Here is a 20,456-nt window from a genome sequence, read left to right as displayed (position 1 = left end):
CATCTCAATAAATTAGAATGTCATGGAAAAGTTTATTTATTTCAGTAATTCAACTCAAATTGTGAAACTCGTGTATTAAATAAATTCAGTGCACACAGACTGAAGTAGTTTAAGTCTTTGGTTCTTTTAATTGTGATGATTTAGGCTCACATTTAACAAAAACCCACCAATTCACTATCTCAACAAATTAGAATACTTCATAAGTCCAATAAAATAAAAAAATTAAAAACATTTTTAGTGAATTGTTGGCCTTCTGGAAAGTATGTTCATTTACTGTATATGTACTCAATACTTGGTAGGGGCTCCTTTTGCTTGGCTCGGCACTGCTGAGGTGGTATGGAAGCCCAGGTTTCTTTGACAGTGGCCTTCAGCTCATCTGCATTTTTTGGTCTCTTGTTTCTCATTTTCCTCTTGACAATACCTCATAGATTCTCTATGGGTCAGCAGAAGGAAGCATGAAGTGCTCCAAAATTTCTTGGTAAACGGGTGCAGTGACTTTGGTTTTCAAAAAACACTATGGACCAACACCAGCAGATGACATTGCGCCCAAATCATCACAGACTGTGGAAACTTAACACTGGACTTCAAGCAACTTGGGCTATGAGCTTCTCCACCCTTCCTCCAGACTCTAGGACCTTGGTTTCCAAATGAAATACAAAACTTGCTCTCATCTGAAAAGAGGACTTTGGACCACTGGGCAACAGTCCAGTTCTTCTCCTTAGCCCAGGTAAGACGCCTCTGACGTTGTCTGTGGTTCAGGAGTGGCTTAACAAGAGGAATACGACAACTGTAGCCAAATTCCTTGACACGTCTGTGTGTGGTGGCTCTTGATGCCTTGACCCCAGCCTCAGTTCACCCAAATTCTTGAATTGATTTTGCTTGACAATCCTCATAAGGCTGCGGTTCTCTCGGTTGGTTGTGCATCTTTTTCTTCCACACTTTTTCCTTCCACTCAACTTTCTGTTAACATGCTTGGATACAGCACTCTGTGAACAGCCAGCTTCTTTGGCAATGAATGTTTGTGGCTTACCCTTCTTGTGAAGGGTGTCAATGACTGTCTTCTGGACAACTGTCAGATCAGCAGTCTTCCCCATGATTGTGTAGCCTAGTGAACCAAACTGAGAGACCGTTTTGAAGGCTCAGGAAACCTTTGCAGGTGTTTTGAGTTGATTAGCTGATTGGCATGTCACCATATTCTAATTTGTTGAGATAGTGAATTGGTGGGTTTTTGTTAAATGTGAGCCAAAATCATCACAATTAAAAGAACCAAAGACTTAAACTACTTCAGTCTGTGTGCACTGAATTTATTTAATACACGAGTTTCACAATTTGAGTTGAATTACTGAAATAAATGAACTTTTCCACGACATTCTAATTTATTGAGATGCACCTGTATATGTATGTATTTAGACTACTGTTTTTCATAAAAATACCTAGAACCATATACATTTTTACCATGGTATTGAGATGCTATAACTGTGGTTATCATTATCTAAATGTATGCTACTATGGAAGACCAGTGGTTAATTTTAATAAAACTCTCACCATATAAAAACGGGATAATAAAGATTTGAAATTTATCGTGATAATTATCTATATCAACTGATATGAAAAATTTAATCATGATCATTTTTTTTGGCCATATTGCCCAGCTTTGCACCACCATATTATCAAGCTTATTATATTTTTATATAAAAATATTATCAAGAAAACATTTAGTTCTACCAGTTAAGCTCCAGAAAGAAAAGTTTGTTTAAAAAAGAAGCAAGAAATAGTGGGCAAGTGGGCATGTTAGGCAATATTGAAAATTTGATTTGAAAAACACTTAATTAGTGTCAGTGTTAGTTTGTAAACAAATGCCATCACAGCCGTAGAATGACTAATCTAGGTCACAATTCAGCAAGGAATTAATTAGTAATGTATTAAAGTAATGATTACATGCTTAAACAGCCCCAACAGTCTTTCAAATGAATAACAGATATTATGCCTTTTCAAATCAAATGAAAGTCATATGTAAGGGATGGATCTTAACAGTCAACACACAGACAAGCACTGCTTTATGTTTGCATTATTTATCTCTAGGCTGAGGTTCATAGAGGTGATGTGAATGGCTGCTCTCCGTTAAACTGCCAGAGGATGAGTACTGTATATAGCACTTACAGACTCGCATCAGAGCGTGAGAGAAAATACAGAGTATAAAATTGTTTCAGTTGCAAGTATCATTTCTTGCTTTCAAGCAAAGGTCATTTCACCTATAATGTAGTGCACAACATCCTCCCATTTCCTGTCTGAGCGTGATGCAAAGTTACTTACTCGGGCTTTTATCATCTCATTACTTTCCAACATGCATAGACTTTTAAAGACAAAAAAAGCAGTGGCATTAAACGGAACTAAGTGGGTGCTTATCATCTGTCTTGCTGCCAAAGTAGCTGCTCTCCTCGGGATCAAGCTACTGATGATCTGCATCCTGCACCCTCTGACCAACACTCTTTGTTGTATTTCTGTATAGCACAATTTAGAGTGCAAGTTTGCTAATGAAATATATAAATAGCAGTTCAGTGCCAACAGCCTAAGCAGTGTCTGTGATTTCAGCAGTCAATTTCAGAGGTTATTACATTTTTATTACATTTGGAAGAGGTTATTACAAAGGTCCTATTGGGACGGTAATTGGTGTCCAAAAACATCAGTGATTGTCCTGGAGAACACTCATTCTGGAATTATTTACGGTTTTTAGACAAACTCCAGGGTTGTGTAGAAATAACATTTCCCATCTGAATCGCTATTCAGAATTATCATTATCAACGAGGGATTGATGGAAACTTTTTTTTAGTTATACTACAGAAACATGTGAACTGGGGCAACACTGAGATGAACAAATAAAAAAAACTATATCACACAAAGCTGTAAGATGACTTCAGAATAATTTGAATGTAAGGCATAAGTTACATGGACTATTGTTAGGATACATTCAGGTGTTTTATGGAGTTTAACAGCCCCTAACCTGGTCACTTTATGGATTTGATTTTTTTGGAAAAGAGCAGTGTGAATATTTTGTATCCTACTGATTTTAAGTGATAAAAGTAAGCGAGAGAATAATGACATAATTTGTAAGTGCAAACGCTATGAAATGTTTTATAAAAGTCCTAAACTGTTAAAAGGTATAAATGAAATATGGAGAGAGAATTTTTCTGAGAGAAAAGACAAGAGTCTGGTGGCAGTTCACAGTGTTTACAGAAATTCCTGCAGTTAATGGATTAACTGATGAATTCACTTTTGTAAACTTAATATCTAACTTAATAAATTACCTTAAGTGAACATTAACAGGTTAATAAGTGCAGTATTCACATTGACTGGTGCTGTGACAGTGCAGCTGTTATTATACATCTACTCATGCTTTACAGCATTTCCTATAGAGTAATATTAATAGTCTATAAAAAACATAAATGGAGTATATTAGAAATTATGTAAAAAATTATAAACAAAATGCAAAACTCGTATATTATCACTTTTTATCATGGAGGAGTTCCCACATGCAGTATACTGCACACTTGATAATGTTTTTTCTTCACTGTTTGCTCCAACTAAAACTAACTTTCATAAAATTAAAACGTTTCATTAAATCATTTAAAATATATTTTTTTGTTCTGTTAAAAAATGTATGTACAGTAGTCACAGTTTATATTTTTACAGCATTTAATAACCTTTGTTAAAGTTAGTTAATAAAATACAAATCTTCATTGTTTGTTCATGTTAGTTTTGCAACTATTGTTCATTAACTAAGATTAATAAATTCTGTAGAAATATTGTTCATTGTTGGTTATTATTTGTTCACTCTTGTACTAAGAGATTTTAATCTCAGTGCGTCTTTTTCCTGGTTAAATAAAGGTAATATATGTAATATATATATACCAGTGCATATACAGTGAGGAAAATAAGTATTTGAACACCCTGCTATTTTGCAAGTTCTCCCACTTAGAAATCATGGAGGGGTCTGAAATTGTCATCGTAGGTGCATGTCCACTGTGAGAGACATAATCTAAAAAAAAAATCCAGAAATCACAATGTATGATTTTTTTAACTATTTATTTGTATGATACAGCTGCAAATAAGTATTTGAACACCTGTCTATCAGCTAGAATTCTGACCCTCAAAGACCTGTTAGTCTGCCTTTAAAATGTCCACCTCCACTCCATTTATTATCCTAAATTAGATGCACCTGTTTGAGGTCGTTAGCTGCATAAAGACACCTGTCCACCCCATACAATCAGTAAGAATCCAACTACTAACATGGCCAAGACCAAAGAGCTGTCCAAAGACACTAGAGACAAAATTGTACACCTCCACAAGGCTGGAAAGGGCTACGGGGAAATTGCCAAGCAGCTTGGTGAAAAAAGGTCCACTGTTGGAGCAATCATTAGAAAATGGAAGAAGCTAAACATGACTGTCTATCTCCCTCGGACTGGGGCTCCATGCAAGATCTCACCTCGTGGGGTCTCAATGATCCTAAGAAAGGTGAGAAATCAGCCCAGAACTACACGGGAGGAGCTGGTCAATGACCTGAAAAGAGCTGGGACCACCGTTTCCAAGGTTACTGTTGGTAATACACTAAGGCGTCATGGTTTGAAATCATGCATGGCACGGAAGGTTCCCCTGCTTAAACCAGCACATGTCCAGGCCCGACTTAAGTTTGCCAATGACCATTTGGATGATCCAGAGGAGTCATGGGAGAAAGTCATGTGGTCAGATGAGACCAAAATAGAACTTTTGGTCATAATTCCACTAAACGTGTTTGGAGGAGAAGAATGATGAGTACCATCCCAAGAACACCATCCCTACTGTGAAGCATGGGGTGGTAGCATCATGCTTTGGGGTGTTTTTCTGCACATGGGACAGGGCGACTGCACTGTATTAAGGAGAGGATGACCGGGGCCATGTATTGCGAGATTTTGGGGAACAACCTCCTTCCCTCAGTTAGAGCATTGAAGATGGGTCGAGGCTGGGTCTTCCAACATGACAATGACCCGAAGCACACAGCCAGGATAACCAAGGAGTGGCTCTTTAAGAAGCATATCAAGGTTCTGGCGTGGCCTAGCCAGTCTCCAGACCTAAACCCAATAGAGAATCTTTGGAGGGAGCTCAAACTCCGTGTTTCTCAGCGATGGGCCAGAAACCTGACTGATCTAGAGAAGATCTGTGTGGAGGAGTGGGCCAAAATCCCTCCTGCAGTGTGTGCAAACCTGGTGAAAAACTACAGGAAACGTTTGACCTCTGTAATTGCAAACAAAGGCTACTGTACCAAATATTAACATTGATTTTCTCAGGTGTTTCAGACCCCTCCATGATTTCTAAGTGGGAGAACTTGCAAAATAGCAGGGTGTTCAAATACTTATTTTCCTCACTGTATATGCACTGGTATATATATATTACATATATTACCTTTATTTAACCAGGAAAAAGACGCACTGAGATTAAAATCTCTTAGTACAAGAGTGAACAATTTTCCTCACTGTATATATATATATATATATACAGTGGGTACGGAAAGTATTCAGACCCCCTTAAATTTTTCACTCTTTGTTATATTGCAGCCATTTGCTAAAATCATTTAAGTTCATTTTTTTTCCTCATTAATGTACACACAGCACCCCATATTGACAGAAAAACACAGAATTGTCGACATTTTTGCAGATTTATTAAAAAAGAAAAACTGAAATATCACATGGTCCTAAGTATTCAGACCCTTTGCTGTGACACTCATATATTTAACTCAGGTGCTGTCCATTTCTTCTGATCATCCTTGAGATGGTTCTACACCTTCATTTGAGTCCAGCTGTGTTTGATTATACTGATTGGACTTGATTAGGAAAGCCACACACCTGTCTATATAAGACCTTACAGCTCACAGTGCATGTCAGAGCAAGTGAGAATCATGAGGTCAAAGGAACTGCCTGAAGAGCTCAGAGACAGAATTGTGGCAAGGCACAGATCTGGCCAAGGTTACAAAAAAATTCTGCTGCACTTAAGGTTCCTAAGAGCACAGTGGCCTCCATAATCCTTAAATGGAAGACGTTTGGGATGACCAGAACCCTTCCTAGAGCTGGCCGTCCGGCCAAACTGAGCTATCGGTGGAGAAGAGCCTTGGTGAGAGAGGTAAAGAAGAACCCAAAGATCACTGTGGCTGAGCTCCAGAGATGCAGTCGGGAGATGGGAGAAAGTTGTAGAAAGTCAACCATCACTGCGGCCCTCCACCAGTCGGGCCTTTATGGCAGAGTGGCCCGACGGAAGCCTCTCCTCAGTGCAAGACACATGAAAGCCTGCATGGAGTTTGCTAAAAAACACCTGAATAAGATTCTCTGGTCTGATGAGACCAAGATAGAACTTTTTGGCCTTAATTCTAAGCGGTATTTGTGGAGAAAACCAGGCACTGCTCATCACCTGTCCAATACAGTCCCAACAGTGAAGCATGGTGGTGGCAGCATCATGCTGTGGGGGTGTTTTTCAGCTGCAGGGACAGGACGACTGGTTGCAATCGAGGGAAAGATGAATGCGGCCAAGTACAGGGATATCCTGGACGAAAACCTTCTCCAGAGACTGGGCCGAAGGTTTACCTTCCAACAAGACAATGACCCTAAGCACACAGCTAAAATAACGAAGGAGTGGCTTCACAACAACTCCGTGACTGTTCTTGAATGGCCCAGCCAAAGCCCTGACTTAAACCCAATCGAGCATCTCTGGAGAGACCTAAAAATGGCTGTCCACCAACGTTTACCATCCAACCTGACAGAACTGGAGAGGATCTGCAAGGAGGAATGGCAGAGGATCCCCAAATCCAGGTGTGAAAAACTTGTTGCATCTTTCCCAAAAAGACTCATGGCTGTATTAGATCAAAAGGGTGCTTCTACTAAATACTGAGCAAAGGGTCTGAATACTTTCCGTACCCACTGTATATACTCTCTAATTAGTATTTTAGAAAATACTCTTCTCCTGAGGATTCATCATTCTTCATTTGTTGTCCTCTAGGGAGTCTTCAATCTCCAATGTCAATAGCCTATATCGTCCAATAATTGTCATTTAAATTTTTTTTTTTTAAATTTTCTGTTCATATATCGAAATATATTTTTGTGCTTATTTGTCTACCTATATATTGAAAGCAAAGCCTGAGCACATAGAGCTCCCGTTGTACTTATTCATTAAGTTTACTGTCTTAACTTAACAGTTCTGACTAATATATTCATTGCGTGCTGTGTGTAAAATTTGTCTTTATTTGAAAAAATATGATTCCCACTGTGCACAAGCATATCAGATTACTGAGTGCACTGTTGGTTACAGTATTTACTTCCTTTTTATTCATATTTTTAACAAATTCTTTATTTGTGGAAAATACTATAGTAGAATAACAGAATTTGCTATATAAATAAATCTCTTTATTTCACACATTACTATTTTATCAAGTAATTTTTTTCATATGTATTCATTTTCAAATTATATAACTGAGTAAATATTATGTAATATGAATACAACTTTAATTTCTTAAACGAGTCCGACTCTCTAACCATTAGGCCACGACTTCCCAATATTACAGAAATCAATGTATCGCATTTATGGCAAATAACATTACAAAACCCATAGTGACCCTGCTGAAAAAAAACAACAGAAACCATCACAGAACTTCTAATGGGTTCCACTACAAATACATTACAGGGCTCTAGACTGCGACCATTTTTTGAGAATGTGCGAGTAAGAATTTAAAGTGGTCGCACGTGTGCGAGTGCATAGTCCGCGTAGCTCCAAAAGCGTCTGCTTCATACCGCGCACGCAGCAGAGCCGTGGCGCATTGTAGCAGCCAGGTGTCGGATTTCACTGATTACGTGAAGAGAGGGGCTTCAGGTGTAGAGCCTGGTTTATACTCGCTGCGTCAGCACGAGCGCGAAGGTGTGCGCCACGGATGGAGCGCAATGGAGGATTTGGTTTTCAAACTTAAGTAAAAGGCCGCTTCTTAAACCAGAGAAGGTGAACATGTTGGTGTTCTTGTAGAAAAATAAACAAGCAAGTCCTGTCAGCGACAGACAGTTTAGTTTTACTTTTCTTTTTGTTTTCGTTTTGAAAAGCTTATCTTTGCTGTTTACCTCAAGTTATGCTATGGAGGCTTTCCTTAATTTTTTAAATATTATTATTTATTTGATTCCTCAGTGTTTGCTAAATATTCTGTCATTTATTAGTCGGCATATAATACAGCATGTGATGTGTCCTATGCCATGCCTCCTCTTATTCGTTTTTGTTAATAAATGTTATGCAAGCTAGTTTGTCATTGTAGCATACCGTTTTATTGTTGTTGTGCTTTTTAATTAAGAATAACAATGAATCCATCTTTTGTTTTAGTCTTAAAAAGTGAAAGGTGTATAGATATAAGCAAAACAGACAATTATCTTTTCTTGTAAAACGTGACACCAAGATCGCGAATTTGAAAGTGAAAGTGAAAGCGCACGAAAAAAGGAATTCCTGTTCACAAAATTTAAATCGCAAATAATACTGATGAAAAAGAACGGGTTGAATGTTGAACACTTTCGTTACCATATAACTATAAACTATGATAAAAGTTCATCAGCATGCATTGATTAATCAAATGTTGTAGCAAAAAAAATTAATACGGTATTGGTATTGACCCGAATACAAGACGATGTTTTTTTTCTTGGAAATACATCTGAAAAAAGCGGTCGTCTTATATTCGGGGTCTAGACTTTGACATGTCAGTAATACACCCACAACAATAGGTGGCGCCAAAAACGCATAAAACGAGTGTGCCATGAAATATGTAATGTAATGTGTGTTGTAAAGATCGTGAATGAAAACAAATGAAAAAGAAAAAGAAAAGCTTACAGGGGCACCAGACGTGACTGTCATGTTAGCCTGATGGGAACAAACTTCCTCTGTAAGTGATTTTAAAACATAAGACAGTACCCAGATTTGAAAACTACAATAAGATTTCACGTCTACTGTTAATAACATTTTGGTAGACTATGAGATGGATAGCCTAAATTTTATATAATTCAGATGGGCTACCTGTTTTCAATGGTATATCAAAAAGTGTATATTTTTCAATGTCATTGTTGGTACATTTTACCAGTATTTACCATACTTTCAAAACAAAAATTAAAATAGGAAAAAAACAGAGAAAAAAACAAACAAGATTTGGGTTTCAAAAAGCCTTTTTCCAAAAGGTACATCTGGAAAAAGGGGGGTCGTCTTATAATCAGGGTCGTCTTATATTCGGGACAATACGGTAATAAAAATTGCGACCAAATTATGTGCTCGTGCGACCAACTGAGAAAGTTAGTTGCAAAAGTGCGACCAGTGGGAAGAATGAGTCTAGAGCCCTGAATTTTCTGAGAATCTGACCTGTTTCCTGCTGTCAGTGCCCCTAGTTTGTCCTCTCCTGGAGAAGGAAGTGAGGGGTCGTCCAAGATCCTTTGAATCTGGTACTGAATCTCTCTGGGTGACAGCAGGCGTCCTGCTCGGTAAACCCATAACCTGAAATACCGGCCCCTGTGGTACACGGCGACAAACTCACTGTCCTGCCAATGCTGCAGCACATCTGAGAGATCAAGAGACTATGTCAAGAACATAAGATCACTTTTTATGTGTATTTGTGTGAGAGTGTGTGTGTGACTGAGTGTGTGTGTGTGTGTGTGTGTGTGTGTGTACTTGTTTTTCTATTCAGGTGGGGACTTAAACCTGAATACACAGACTCATGGGGACTCGTGTCACGGTGGGGACCTAAATTGAGGTCCCCACGGGCAAACAAGCTAATAAATCACACAGAATTAAGTTTTTTGAAAATCTAAAAATGCAGAAAGTCTCCTGTAAGGGGTAGGTTTAGGTGTAGGGCAATAGCACATACAGTAAGTACAGTATAAAAACCATTACGCCTATGAATGTCCCCACAAGGATAGCGAAACAAGTGTGTGAGTGTGTGTGTGTGTGTGTGTGTGTGTGTGTGTACCGGTCTCCTCTCCCGGCGTGCGTGTGGTGTTGAACATGCGTTCACACTGAGCTGCACACAGCGGTATGACTGTACCAGGAATACGACTCTAGGTGAACCAGAGAACAGGATCTCAAAAGACTATTCTCAGTTGAAAAATACAGCAGCATGACAGTGGTTTCTGTGTTTACAACTGATTTATAATTCATATTTTGTATACATTTAGGTAGTTAACATGTAACATAAGTGTCCAATTAGCCATGGATGTCACATAAAAAAATCATGACAAAAACATAATGTAACTTAAAAACAATGTTTTGTCACATACAGGATTGAGCTCCTCTCTATTGACTTTGCGCCGATACAGAAACAGGGCTGTGATAGTATTCCCAGCTCGAGCTGCCTGATTAGCCGTGGGTGACACATATAGGAAATCCTGGGGATAAATTATAGGCAATTAGCAAATGTTGAAGGATTGAATGAATCCACCGAGGGTGAGAACTTCCTTTTTTTGTCTACATAGCGTTAGGTTAATGAAAGCCTGATAAGTAACAATGAGTAATGGGGAGGGCTCGCATACCATGCCATAATAGTTACTGTTGACCATAATGGGACTCTGGCTCCGCAGATAAACATACTCTTCCCACCAGTCACTAACCTGGATGATTAAAAAAATTTATTAACATTTTGACTCTAAATAAGACATATTAAATTACCCTAATCAAATATCTATAATAAAACTAAATAACTTTATTACAAATTAAAGATCTCCAAAGTTTCATAATATTGCTGTGTTGATCTCATACATACACACACAATTTACATGATCATACAGTTGGCTATGAGAGTATTAGAACATTGCTTTAAAAAAAACTGCTTGAAAACTGCTATTAAATGGGTTGTTATTTAATAGAAGGCAGGAGCTTACATTTGCAACTAATTTAAAATGTCAAGTCAATTTAAAATGAGCTCTTCAGGTCACATTAGAAAACTATTGGCAATCAGATAAAGCTGTCTTCAAATGGTTTAACCAAAAATGAAAATTTGTGGAAAATGTACTCACCCTCAGACTATTCAAGCTGCAGATGAGTTTGTTTCCTAATTGGAAAAAGGGAGAAATTTAACATCACATCACTTATTCATCAATGGATCCTCTGCAGTAAATGGGTAATAACAGCTGATAAAAAACATTACAATAATTCACAAGTAATCCACACAACAGTCTATTAATTAACATCTTGTGAAATGAATACAAACACTCAGTTTTTAAATTTACTAGAGGTTAATTGATTGACTAGAGAAGTGTGGATTACTTGTCAGTTATTGTAATGTTTTTATCAGCTGTTTGGGCTCTCATTCTGACGGCACCCATTCACTGCAGAAGATCCATTGGTGAGCAAATGATGTAATACTAAGTTTCTCCAAATCTGTTCTGATGGAGAAACAAACTCATCTACATCTTGGATGGCCTGAAGGCACAGAGCAAATTTTCATTTTTGAGTGAACCTATAAGTATCTAAGATTCAATACCAATACATTTTTATTAATGATCAATTATCAGTTGTCACATATACTATATTTTAATCAGCTATAGTATTGTATGTAATCACATGCTTATGATAAGTAAGACTGATGATAGTTACGACACTGACAAGAAAATAATTCCTCAGAATTGTTTGGCACGTACATAATTTGTGGCCCACAGCGCTTTAAGTTTGAGGTATTTTTGTAGGCGGTTACCCAGACTTTTCTCAAACTCAGCAGCCAGTCTTGTCATTCGCTGAAAACCAGCCATATCTAGCAGTGGCTTCACTGACTCAAGATACTGTAACAGAAAAAACAGTTGAGATAGCATTCACTGGTAACTCATAAAACCCAAACATTCAAGAACCCTGCCAATTTTGATAAGTCATCACTTCCCAGCAAACACGGATCCATGCACATTACCCTCACACAATTTAATTTACACTGCATTGACTCACTCTTTCCAAAGTGTCTTTAATGGGAGGTACAGGCAGGTGTGGTAAAGACGTCTGATAGCTGTACAGTAATGGCTTTCTACTGGACAGCAACCTAACTAGGGTCTGAAATGAAAACAAGAGTGAGAAGGAGTCAAAAAGTAAAATATACAGAGTAAATATACAGAGTTCAACAATAAGGATGACCTGTTATGGTCCAGTGTGAGAGTTTTGGGCTATTTGACTGTAATGTCACCTTCCCTATTGGGCTGGTGCTGTGTTATCAATGTACAATATTCAACAACTAATGATCATGTATGTGACTTCAACAATTGGACTTCAGTGATGTATTGAAAATTGCTGTTGGAAATTGTTCTTATTTTACTGGGCCACTATTGTTATATTATCTAGCCGGCTAATGCAGATGAGGATTTGTTATAATTGCAAGTATGACTTGTCATAGTCTTTAGAGTATTAGCGTGAATATGTTAAAATAAGAAAAAAATTAGAATTGGAAATTGTTTACACTATCCACCTTATTTTTCAATGCAGAAAAGTATAACAAAGTGCAGTGAACGGTAACACTGTTTGCACTACAAACCAGCGTGTTCAGCGTATTCCGCTCTTACATGAAAAATAAGGTGGATAGGACTTTTCACACTTGAAATACTTAACCCTGGGTCATCCTACATGCTGAATCAATGGAATCCTGGTTCATCCTGTTTTACATTTCACACTGCTCATAATTTTTCCAGTGGTTAGCAATTGATCCTGGGTATTTGCAAGCTGATGTTTCAAAATGTACATTACTAAGCCCTGGGTTAATGCCCTTATTTGCATTAATTGTGTGTTTGTGAACTTACAGCTGTCATGGAATTGTATTATTGCAACTTTCAGCAACTGTTTTCTATTTTGATAAATTAAAGTGTCATTTATTTCTGAATTGTCAGCAGTCATTACTCCAGTGTCACCTCCTTCAGAAATCATTCTAATATGCCAATTTGATGCTTTAAGAAACATTTCAGTTTTGAGAACAGTGTATATATACTAATACAATATTCGTAAACTATATTTACACCAAAGGTGTATATACTAATTTTCAACTAAAATATCTATTATTTATAGCTTCTGGCAGGACAAGTGAAAATGTTGGCAGGGAACATACAAATCTGAACAACTCCCTATATTGCTACTGTTTAAAGAGTATATCTTTACAGAAATGATTGAAACAGTAATTTTTTTAAAGGTACTAACCGCCCAGACTTTGGTCTTGGTAGAAATGCGCCCATGTTGCTCGAACATCCATCGGTGGTATGACAGGAGAAGCTTTAGGCAGAACCTCAGAGCCAGAATGAGAGACATCCACAGCAGAGTACTGAACAGCAGCACTGACAGCACAGTCTGACCTTGAGCACTCAATGACAGGCTGACAGGAGAGAAACACAGAGGAGAAAATCTCTTCCAGGTTAATATTAAGCTGTATAAATACACTCAAATGTTGTCATTTCACACAGACTTCACAGTTGTTACAATCTTGCAGGTTAATCTTTCTATCAGAACATGCTACACAACTCCTTGTTTAAGCTTTTGTTTTGTCCAGGCTGGTCTATTGCAATGCTCTCTTGGCAGGTCTTCCAGCCAGTTCTATCAAACCTGTGCAACTGATCCAGAATGCAGCTGCAAGATTAGTCTTTAATGAGCCGAATAGAGTGCATGTCACACCACTGTTCATCAATTTGCACCGGCTACCAGTAGCCACTCACATAAAATTCATGCATTGACTACAAAACCATCACTGGCTCTCCACACCTTTACCTAAATTCACTACTTCAGACTTACGTGCCCTTCAGAAGCTTGTGCTCTCCAAGAGTTGATTATTAAGAATAACTTAAACATTCAAATGTCCATTAACCATTTAATAATTGGTAATAATTAATTAGAATAATTAAAAGGCCAGAGCAACTGGTCATCATCATAAGACAAAAGTGCTTAATTTCTCCATGCAACTGTTAACCATTTAGAAGAAAGAAGTCTGTTGAAGGTGTTACATCCCAGGACGTATTTGTTAAATTCCCGATCTACATTTGTGATGTATGTGGTCACCATTTATTTGTTTGGTGCAATGTGGTTGTACTTTGTTTTTTATTTTTGTTTTGCATTGTGTTGTTTTGTACTCCCTCTCTGGTTTCTCTCTCTCTCAGTCCTCCCTTCTGCCAGGTATGGACATCAGCTGTGCCCAATTAAAACCAAACTCTGTGGGTGACCTGATTGGTTGACGAGATGGGAGCTGGTGGATAAAGCTGAGGTGGAAAGCCAGGAAGAGATTGAGTGTTTCCTCCTGCCCCAGCATGTGTTTGTTGAGCCTGTGTGTTTTGCTTGACTGTTGTGAGGGCCTAAAGCCTTGAGTTTGTGTTACTGAGTGCTTTCCTTGTTAACAAAATCTAATCTGTTTGTAATTTGACTCTGAACTATACTGTTCAAATTCCTTTGTTGCTTGTATTTGATTGTGGAAGCCGTAGAGAGGTGGACGCTATTTTCTTTTGCTAGTTGTGTTTTCTCCTGTTCTTGGTCAGATAGGTAGTGAGGTAAAAGTTATGTTGTTTATTTGTATTTTCTTTATTCAGGTAAGTTAGTTTGATCCTCCCAACATTTAGACCTATTTTGTTTGTTGTTTTGGCCTGGTCCCCTCTTGAAGGTTCTTGCTTCCTCTTTTATTTCTCCTAATTCAGAGTCAATAAAAATGGTAACACTTTACAATAAGGTTCATTAGTTAACTACATTAGTTAACATGAACTAATAATGAACTGCACTTATACAGCGTTTATTAATCTTTGTTAATGTTAATTTCAACATTTAATAATACATTATTAAAATCTTGTTAACATTAGGTAATGCACTGTGAACTAACATGAACTAACAATGAACATCTGTATTTTTATTAACTAACGTTAGCGAAGATTAGTAAATACAGTAAGAAATGTATTGCTCATGGTTAGTTCATGTTAGTTAATACATTAACTAATGTTTAACTAATGAACCTTATTGTAAAGTGTTACCATAAAAATAAATCAATTATATCTCAAATCTGTGTGGTGATTGCTGGCTAGGACAGGAGTGATGACCTCCACAAAAAACTTTTTTTCTTTTTTTGTTTGTTGCACTTTGCAACCCCTAGACGGGGAAGGAATGTAACAATTGGGGGCTCGTCTAAAACAGTTGGAAACTCATCTTCTGTGGGTATGGTAAGTCTTTTTGCTTGGCTGATTTGAACTTTGTGTAGGTGAGGAGACTTCATATTAGTGAAAATGGAGTTTGATTTGATCACTTTTACTCTATCGCCAACGTTAGAGGAATTTGACAAGTGCAGAAAGAAGGATCTGATATTAATTGCAGAATTCTTTAATGTTTTAGTGCCCAAAGAAGACAAGAAACAAGTGATAAAAGACAAACTATATACAAAATTAGTAGAGGTAGGTATATTACCTGAACGCTCTGTGGAGGGTGAGGGTAATGCTGAAATTGAAGCTGATGCCCCGTCTGAGTCAAAATTGGCAGATACTGAAGCAGTCTGTCACGTGGACCCCACAGTAGCGATTAAACTGAAAGAATTGGATCTTGCTTTAAAGCGTCATGAACATGAAACTCAACTTCTTTGTTCGGACAGAAATATTCAGCTGCGCAAGTTAGACCTTGAGGCTCAAGCCTTGAAACAGTCTCCCCGTAAGCGAGAGAGCAGATAAGGAATTGCAACGGGTTAATGGTTTTTAAACCTGCTAGCGACTCCAGGTCCGTCTTAAAAAGTGGTGCACCTAAAAGGGTATGTTTCTACTGCCTTAACCCTGGACATTTGATTTCAGAGTGTAAAGCATGGAAGCAAAAACAATCTGGAACCAAACCCAAAGGTGTGGCTCTCTTGGTTCCTGATCGTTTGCACTCTAGCCAAACCTTATTCGATCCATTCATTATGGAAAGTGCCGTAGCCCTTTCAGATGTCTCTGATTTTAAACCTATTGTAATGCTGAGAGACACTGGGTCTGCACAGTCACTAATTTTGGAGAGTGTGTTACCTTTCTCGTCTCAGTCATGCACTGGTACAGATGTCTTAATTCGTGGTGTGGAATTGGGTTGCGTGCCCGTACCTCTGCATACTATGCACATAAAGTCCAATCTCATTTCAGGCCCTGTGAAAATTGGCGTACGTTCACATCTACCAGTTGAAGGTGTGAGCATGATTTTGGGAAATGACCTGGTGGGTGAAAAGGTTTTTCCATGTCCAATTGTGTCTGCTGAGTCTGATGTTGGGGCCCAAACTGATGTCTCTAAAAGGTTTCCCTCTGTTTTCCCGGCATGTGCTGTAACTCGTGCTCAGGCACGAAGATTTGATGATGTAGTTGATATTTCAGAATCTTTCTTATCTTCCTCTGCTGATGTGGTAGAGAGCAAACTGGCAAAACCAGCAGTCGCCCTTGAAGGTGGGCCGAGAGCAGTTAGCTGCTGCCCAAAGGGCAGACGTGAATCTGACGAAATGTATTGATGCTACTGTAGACAAATCACAAGTCTCAAAACGTAGAGTAGGTTACTTCTGGGAGGATGATGTACTAATGCGTTGGTGGAGGCAACAGATTGCTGATGATGATGATCGTCACATGGTTTATCAAATTGTTCTGCCTTCTGGTTACCATGCCCAAGTTCTACATTTGGCCCATGAGCATGTGTGCTCTGGTCATCTCGGGGTGACTAAAACCTATCAGCGACTTATTAAATACTTCTTTTGGCCTGGTGTAAAATCTGCAGTCTCAAAATTTAAGTCATGCCATATTTGTCAGTTGGCTGGAAAGCCCAATCAGACGATTCCACAGGCTCCCCTTCAGCCCACTCCCGTTATGGGAGAACCCTTTGAGAGACTATTGATTGATTGTGTGGGACCACTACCCAAGTCCAAGTCCGGGTATCAGTACATTCTTACTATCATGTGTACAGCCACCCGTTATCCTGAGGCCATACCATTGCGTTCCATCAAGACATCAAGTTCTGTTCAACTTTTGGATTACCCAAGGTCATTCAGACAGACCAGGGGTCAAATTTCACATCTTATGTTTTTGAACAGATAGTACAAGAGTTAGGTGTGGAACCTCAGTTATCAAGTGCATATCACCCAGAGTTGCAGGGGGCACTTGAGCGATTTCATCAGACCCTAAAGTCAACGATGCGTGCCTACTGTATAGAGAGTGGTAAGGACTGGGCAGAGGGATTACCTTTGTTATTGTTTGCTGTAAGAGGAACTAAACAGGAACCCCTGGGTTTCAGCCCAGTTGAGCTGGTGTTCGGTCACACGGTGCGAGGGCCACTGAAACTACTAAGTGAGCAGTTTCTTACCAAAAACTCCCCACTGGTGTCTACCTTTAACTATGTGAGTTCTTTTCGAGAGAGGCTTCACAAGGCTTGGGATGTTGCTAAAGTCCATCTTGCTGGAGTCCAGTCCAAGATGAAAACCTGTTATGACCAAAAAAGTGTTGTGCGCAGTTTTCAACCAGGTGACTCTGTGCTGGTACTACTCCCTGTTCCTGGCTCAGTCATGTAGGCAGGGTTCTCTGGTCCATATGTGATTGACAAAAGGTTGAGCGACACAAACTATGTTATCTGTACCCCTGATCGGCATTGCAAAAGCAGGATGTGTCACATAAATATGCTAAAGGCTTATGTATCAAGAGATGAGGCAAAGCCTGTTGTTCCTGTTAAACCAGTATCAGTGGATGCTGTATTTAACTGCCCATATACCCCAGAAGCCGATGGCTTGGTGGACGGAAATGCTCAAGTATCTTGTGGCAGATTGCCAAACTCTGCTTTCTTATCCAATTTGGAGTTGTACCTCTCCTATTTGCATGAAGATCAGCGTGGTAGTGTTGTTGAACTGATCAGGAAATACCCGGCACTGTTCCATGATGTTCCTTCCCAAATCAGTGTCGTAAGTCATGACATAGATGTTGGTGAATGTCCACCCATTAAGCAGCATCCATACCGTGTAAACCCACACAAATGGCAACTAATGAAAAATGAGGTTGATTATTTGTTGCAACATGGATTTGCTGTACCCAGCCAGGGTCCATGGAGTTCTCCGTGCTTGCTTGTTCCCAAGTCGGATAACTCCTAACAATTTTGTACTGGCTACCGAAAAGTGAACAATGTGACAAAACCAGAGAGGGAGTACAAAACAACACAATGCAAAACAAAGTACAACTACATTGCACCAAACAAATAAATGGTGACCACATACATCACAAATGTAGATCGGGAATTTAACAAATACGTCCTGGGACGTAACAAAGGGTAAAAGGAAGTGTTACCTGAGGGGCAAGTGCTCCTGAATCTTAGCAATGAGGCCCATAGATGGATCGGACTGCATGTACATAGTGGCCAGGATTGCTATGACAACAAAAAGCCAAGAGGAGAGGCTAGCTGGGTATACACCTTTAATGATTCTGTTCTGTCCATGAGAAAGTGAAAAGTATTAATGCAACCTATGTACAAACACATGCATCACACATTTGGGCTATGTCACAGCAAACTATTGAACAAAGCATTTTAGTGCAAAAAAAGTTACCAAGGATTTTCTGGATTTTAACACTTAAAAATAATGCAAACTGCATCATTTAAGCAACTTAATTTCACTACAGAATAAATGTCCTGTGTTCATTTTTCATACAGTGTTTTAACACCTTTGAGATTTTTACCTTATATTACAAAAAAAACAGAAGATAACTACATGAATTGTGAATTACATGATTTATTTGAATTTACATGACTCATTCGAGTCACTGACCTTAATCCTGCTGATGCGTTTCTTCCAGGATCGCAGTCCAGAGAGGTAGATTTGATTGAGGGCTTGGTAGGACAGATGCAGGTCGATCCCCTCAGGAGTGATGGTGAACTGAAACGCTACTGCCTGGTGAGCCTCTGCCATCACTACACACATAAACTATATGGGGTGCTGTTTGTAAAATAAAATGTGTGAGAAAATCTGGTCAAATTCTGTCAGATTTAACAACCAAAACAAATACATTTTGCAAGATTTACCTAAATAAGATTTATGCATTTTTTATTTCTAAAGCACAGCAGCTGCTGACCAAAGTGCTATACACTGTATAAACATTAAACTAAATATAAATAAAATATAAAAACCAACAACTGAAATACAACACAATAAAATAGACAGACTAACAAGAGAGCACACTGATTAATAAAATTACATTCATCCAAAAAAGGTGTCTTCAGTGAGGATTTAAAACTATCAACATCAATGTGTACCAGCAGATCATTCCACAGTCGCGGAGCAGCAACAGAAAAGGCACAATCCCCTTTTAACTTCAAACATGACTCTAAACATGACACCTTGACTCCAAAAAAAAAAAATGTTGCTATGTAGCACTAAAAGTCGTTTCTTGGCTCTTAATCATAGGGGAACCACATATCTTTAAAAAATGGTGCTATATGGAACCATAAGAGGTGCCATATTGCATTGTATTTCTTCAACAAAAATGGTGCTACACAGAACCAACAGTTTTTTTTTTTGGCTTGTAAAGAACCTTTAAAGGGGCTTAACAGGTTCTTTGTACGGCAGTGGTGCTATAAAGCACCTTAATCACCCCAAAGAACCACTGAAGAACCATACAGGAGCTTAACAGGTTCTGTATATGGTATGGGGTGCTATATAGCCCCTCAGTCATGCCAAAGAACCGCTGAAGAACCACTGAAGCACCAAGATTTGGTGCTATTTAGAACTAAAAGTGGTTCCCCTATATGTATGATTACGAGCCAAATTACGAGTGTTCTTATGAGAGGAAACTGCTTAACGTAAATAAATGCTTTGTGTTCACATGTTGGGCTTATATGCGTATCTGCACATGCTTTACAATTTTGTCTTCATCATTGTCTTGGTACATTAACCCTTGTGCGGTCTTCATTTTGGGTTGTGCACTTATGGTCTTTGGGGTCTCTGGAGACCCCAGGCAACAAAATGTAATTTTGTAGCAAAATAGTTGGGTTTTTTTTAAACCAATGTAATTTTACTCTGTTTATTAATGTTTTTACTCCACATTTGTGTAGTTTTTGGAGGATTTATGATATTTTATTTAATTTATATAAATAAATTAAAAAATATTTTTTATATAGGTTTTTATACAAAAAACAGCTTTTTATGTAAATTTCACTTAATAAAAGACCCACATTTCTAACTTTCATTCATGGGGATAACATGGATCATTTGACATGGTTTAGTGTAAAATTTTTGTCCATATTTTTGGAAATTGCAGTTTCAAAAGTAAAAATGATCATTTTTACCACTAGATGGCTGCAGAGCTCCACTATTTACTATTTGCTATTTGACCAACTGAAAGATATCTTTTCACAAGTTTTTTTCAGTTGGATTCATATCTACATATTGTGAAATCACAATTATAACAATAAAAATGATTTTTGTCAAAGTTTTGCATTTTTAGAACTGAAAAAAAATCAAATTTTCA

General features: G+C 38.3%; 1 protein-coding gene across 4 annotated transcripts in view; it reads right to left on the bottom strand.

Moving 5' to 3' along the window:
• Positions 1-20,456, bottom strand: part of cpt1a2b (carnitine palmitoyltransferase 1A2b) — a 39,838-nt gene that overhangs the window by 7,231 nt on the left and 12,151 nt on the right. The window contains exons 2-10 of one of the 4 annotated variants that reach the window (XM_058770027.1): positions 18,758-18,925; positions 18,282-18,421; positions 13,192-13,363; positions 11,962-12,063; positions 11,667-11,804; positions 10,560-10,637; positions 10,308-10,415; positions 10,001-10,088; positions 9,397-9,592 (exon numbers count right to left, since the gene is read on the bottom strand). In XM_058770027.1, the coding sequence (XP_058626010.1) occupies positions 9,397-9,592; positions 10,001-10,088; positions 10,308-10,415; positions 10,560-10,637; positions 11,667-11,804; positions 11,962-12,063; positions 13,192-13,363; positions 18,282-18,421; positions 18,758-18,910 (1,175 nt within the window). In that variant the 5' untranslated portion in view covers positions 18,911-18,925. Of the gene's footprint in view, positions 1-9,396; positions 9,593-10,000; positions 10,089-10,307; positions 10,416-10,559; positions 10,638-11,666; positions 11,805-11,961; positions 12,064-13,191; positions 13,364-15,420; positions 15,550-18,281; positions 18,422-18,757; positions 18,926-20,456 lie in introns of those variants that run through there. The other 3 variants (XM_058770028.1, XM_058770029.1, XM_058770030.1) reach the window with 3 other exon arrangements.

Source organism: Onychostoma macrolepis, chromosome 03 (genome assembly GCF_012432095.1).
Source record: "Onychostoma macrolepis isolate SWU-2019 chromosome 03, ASM1243209v1, whole genome shotgun sequence".
Lineage (NCBI taxonomy): Eukaryota > Metazoa > Chordata > Actinopteri > Cypriniformes > Cyprinidae > Onychostoma > Onychostoma macrolepis.
Note: the sequence above shows the minus strand (reverse complement) of the source record. Positions and strands in the feature narration are given on the sequence as shown.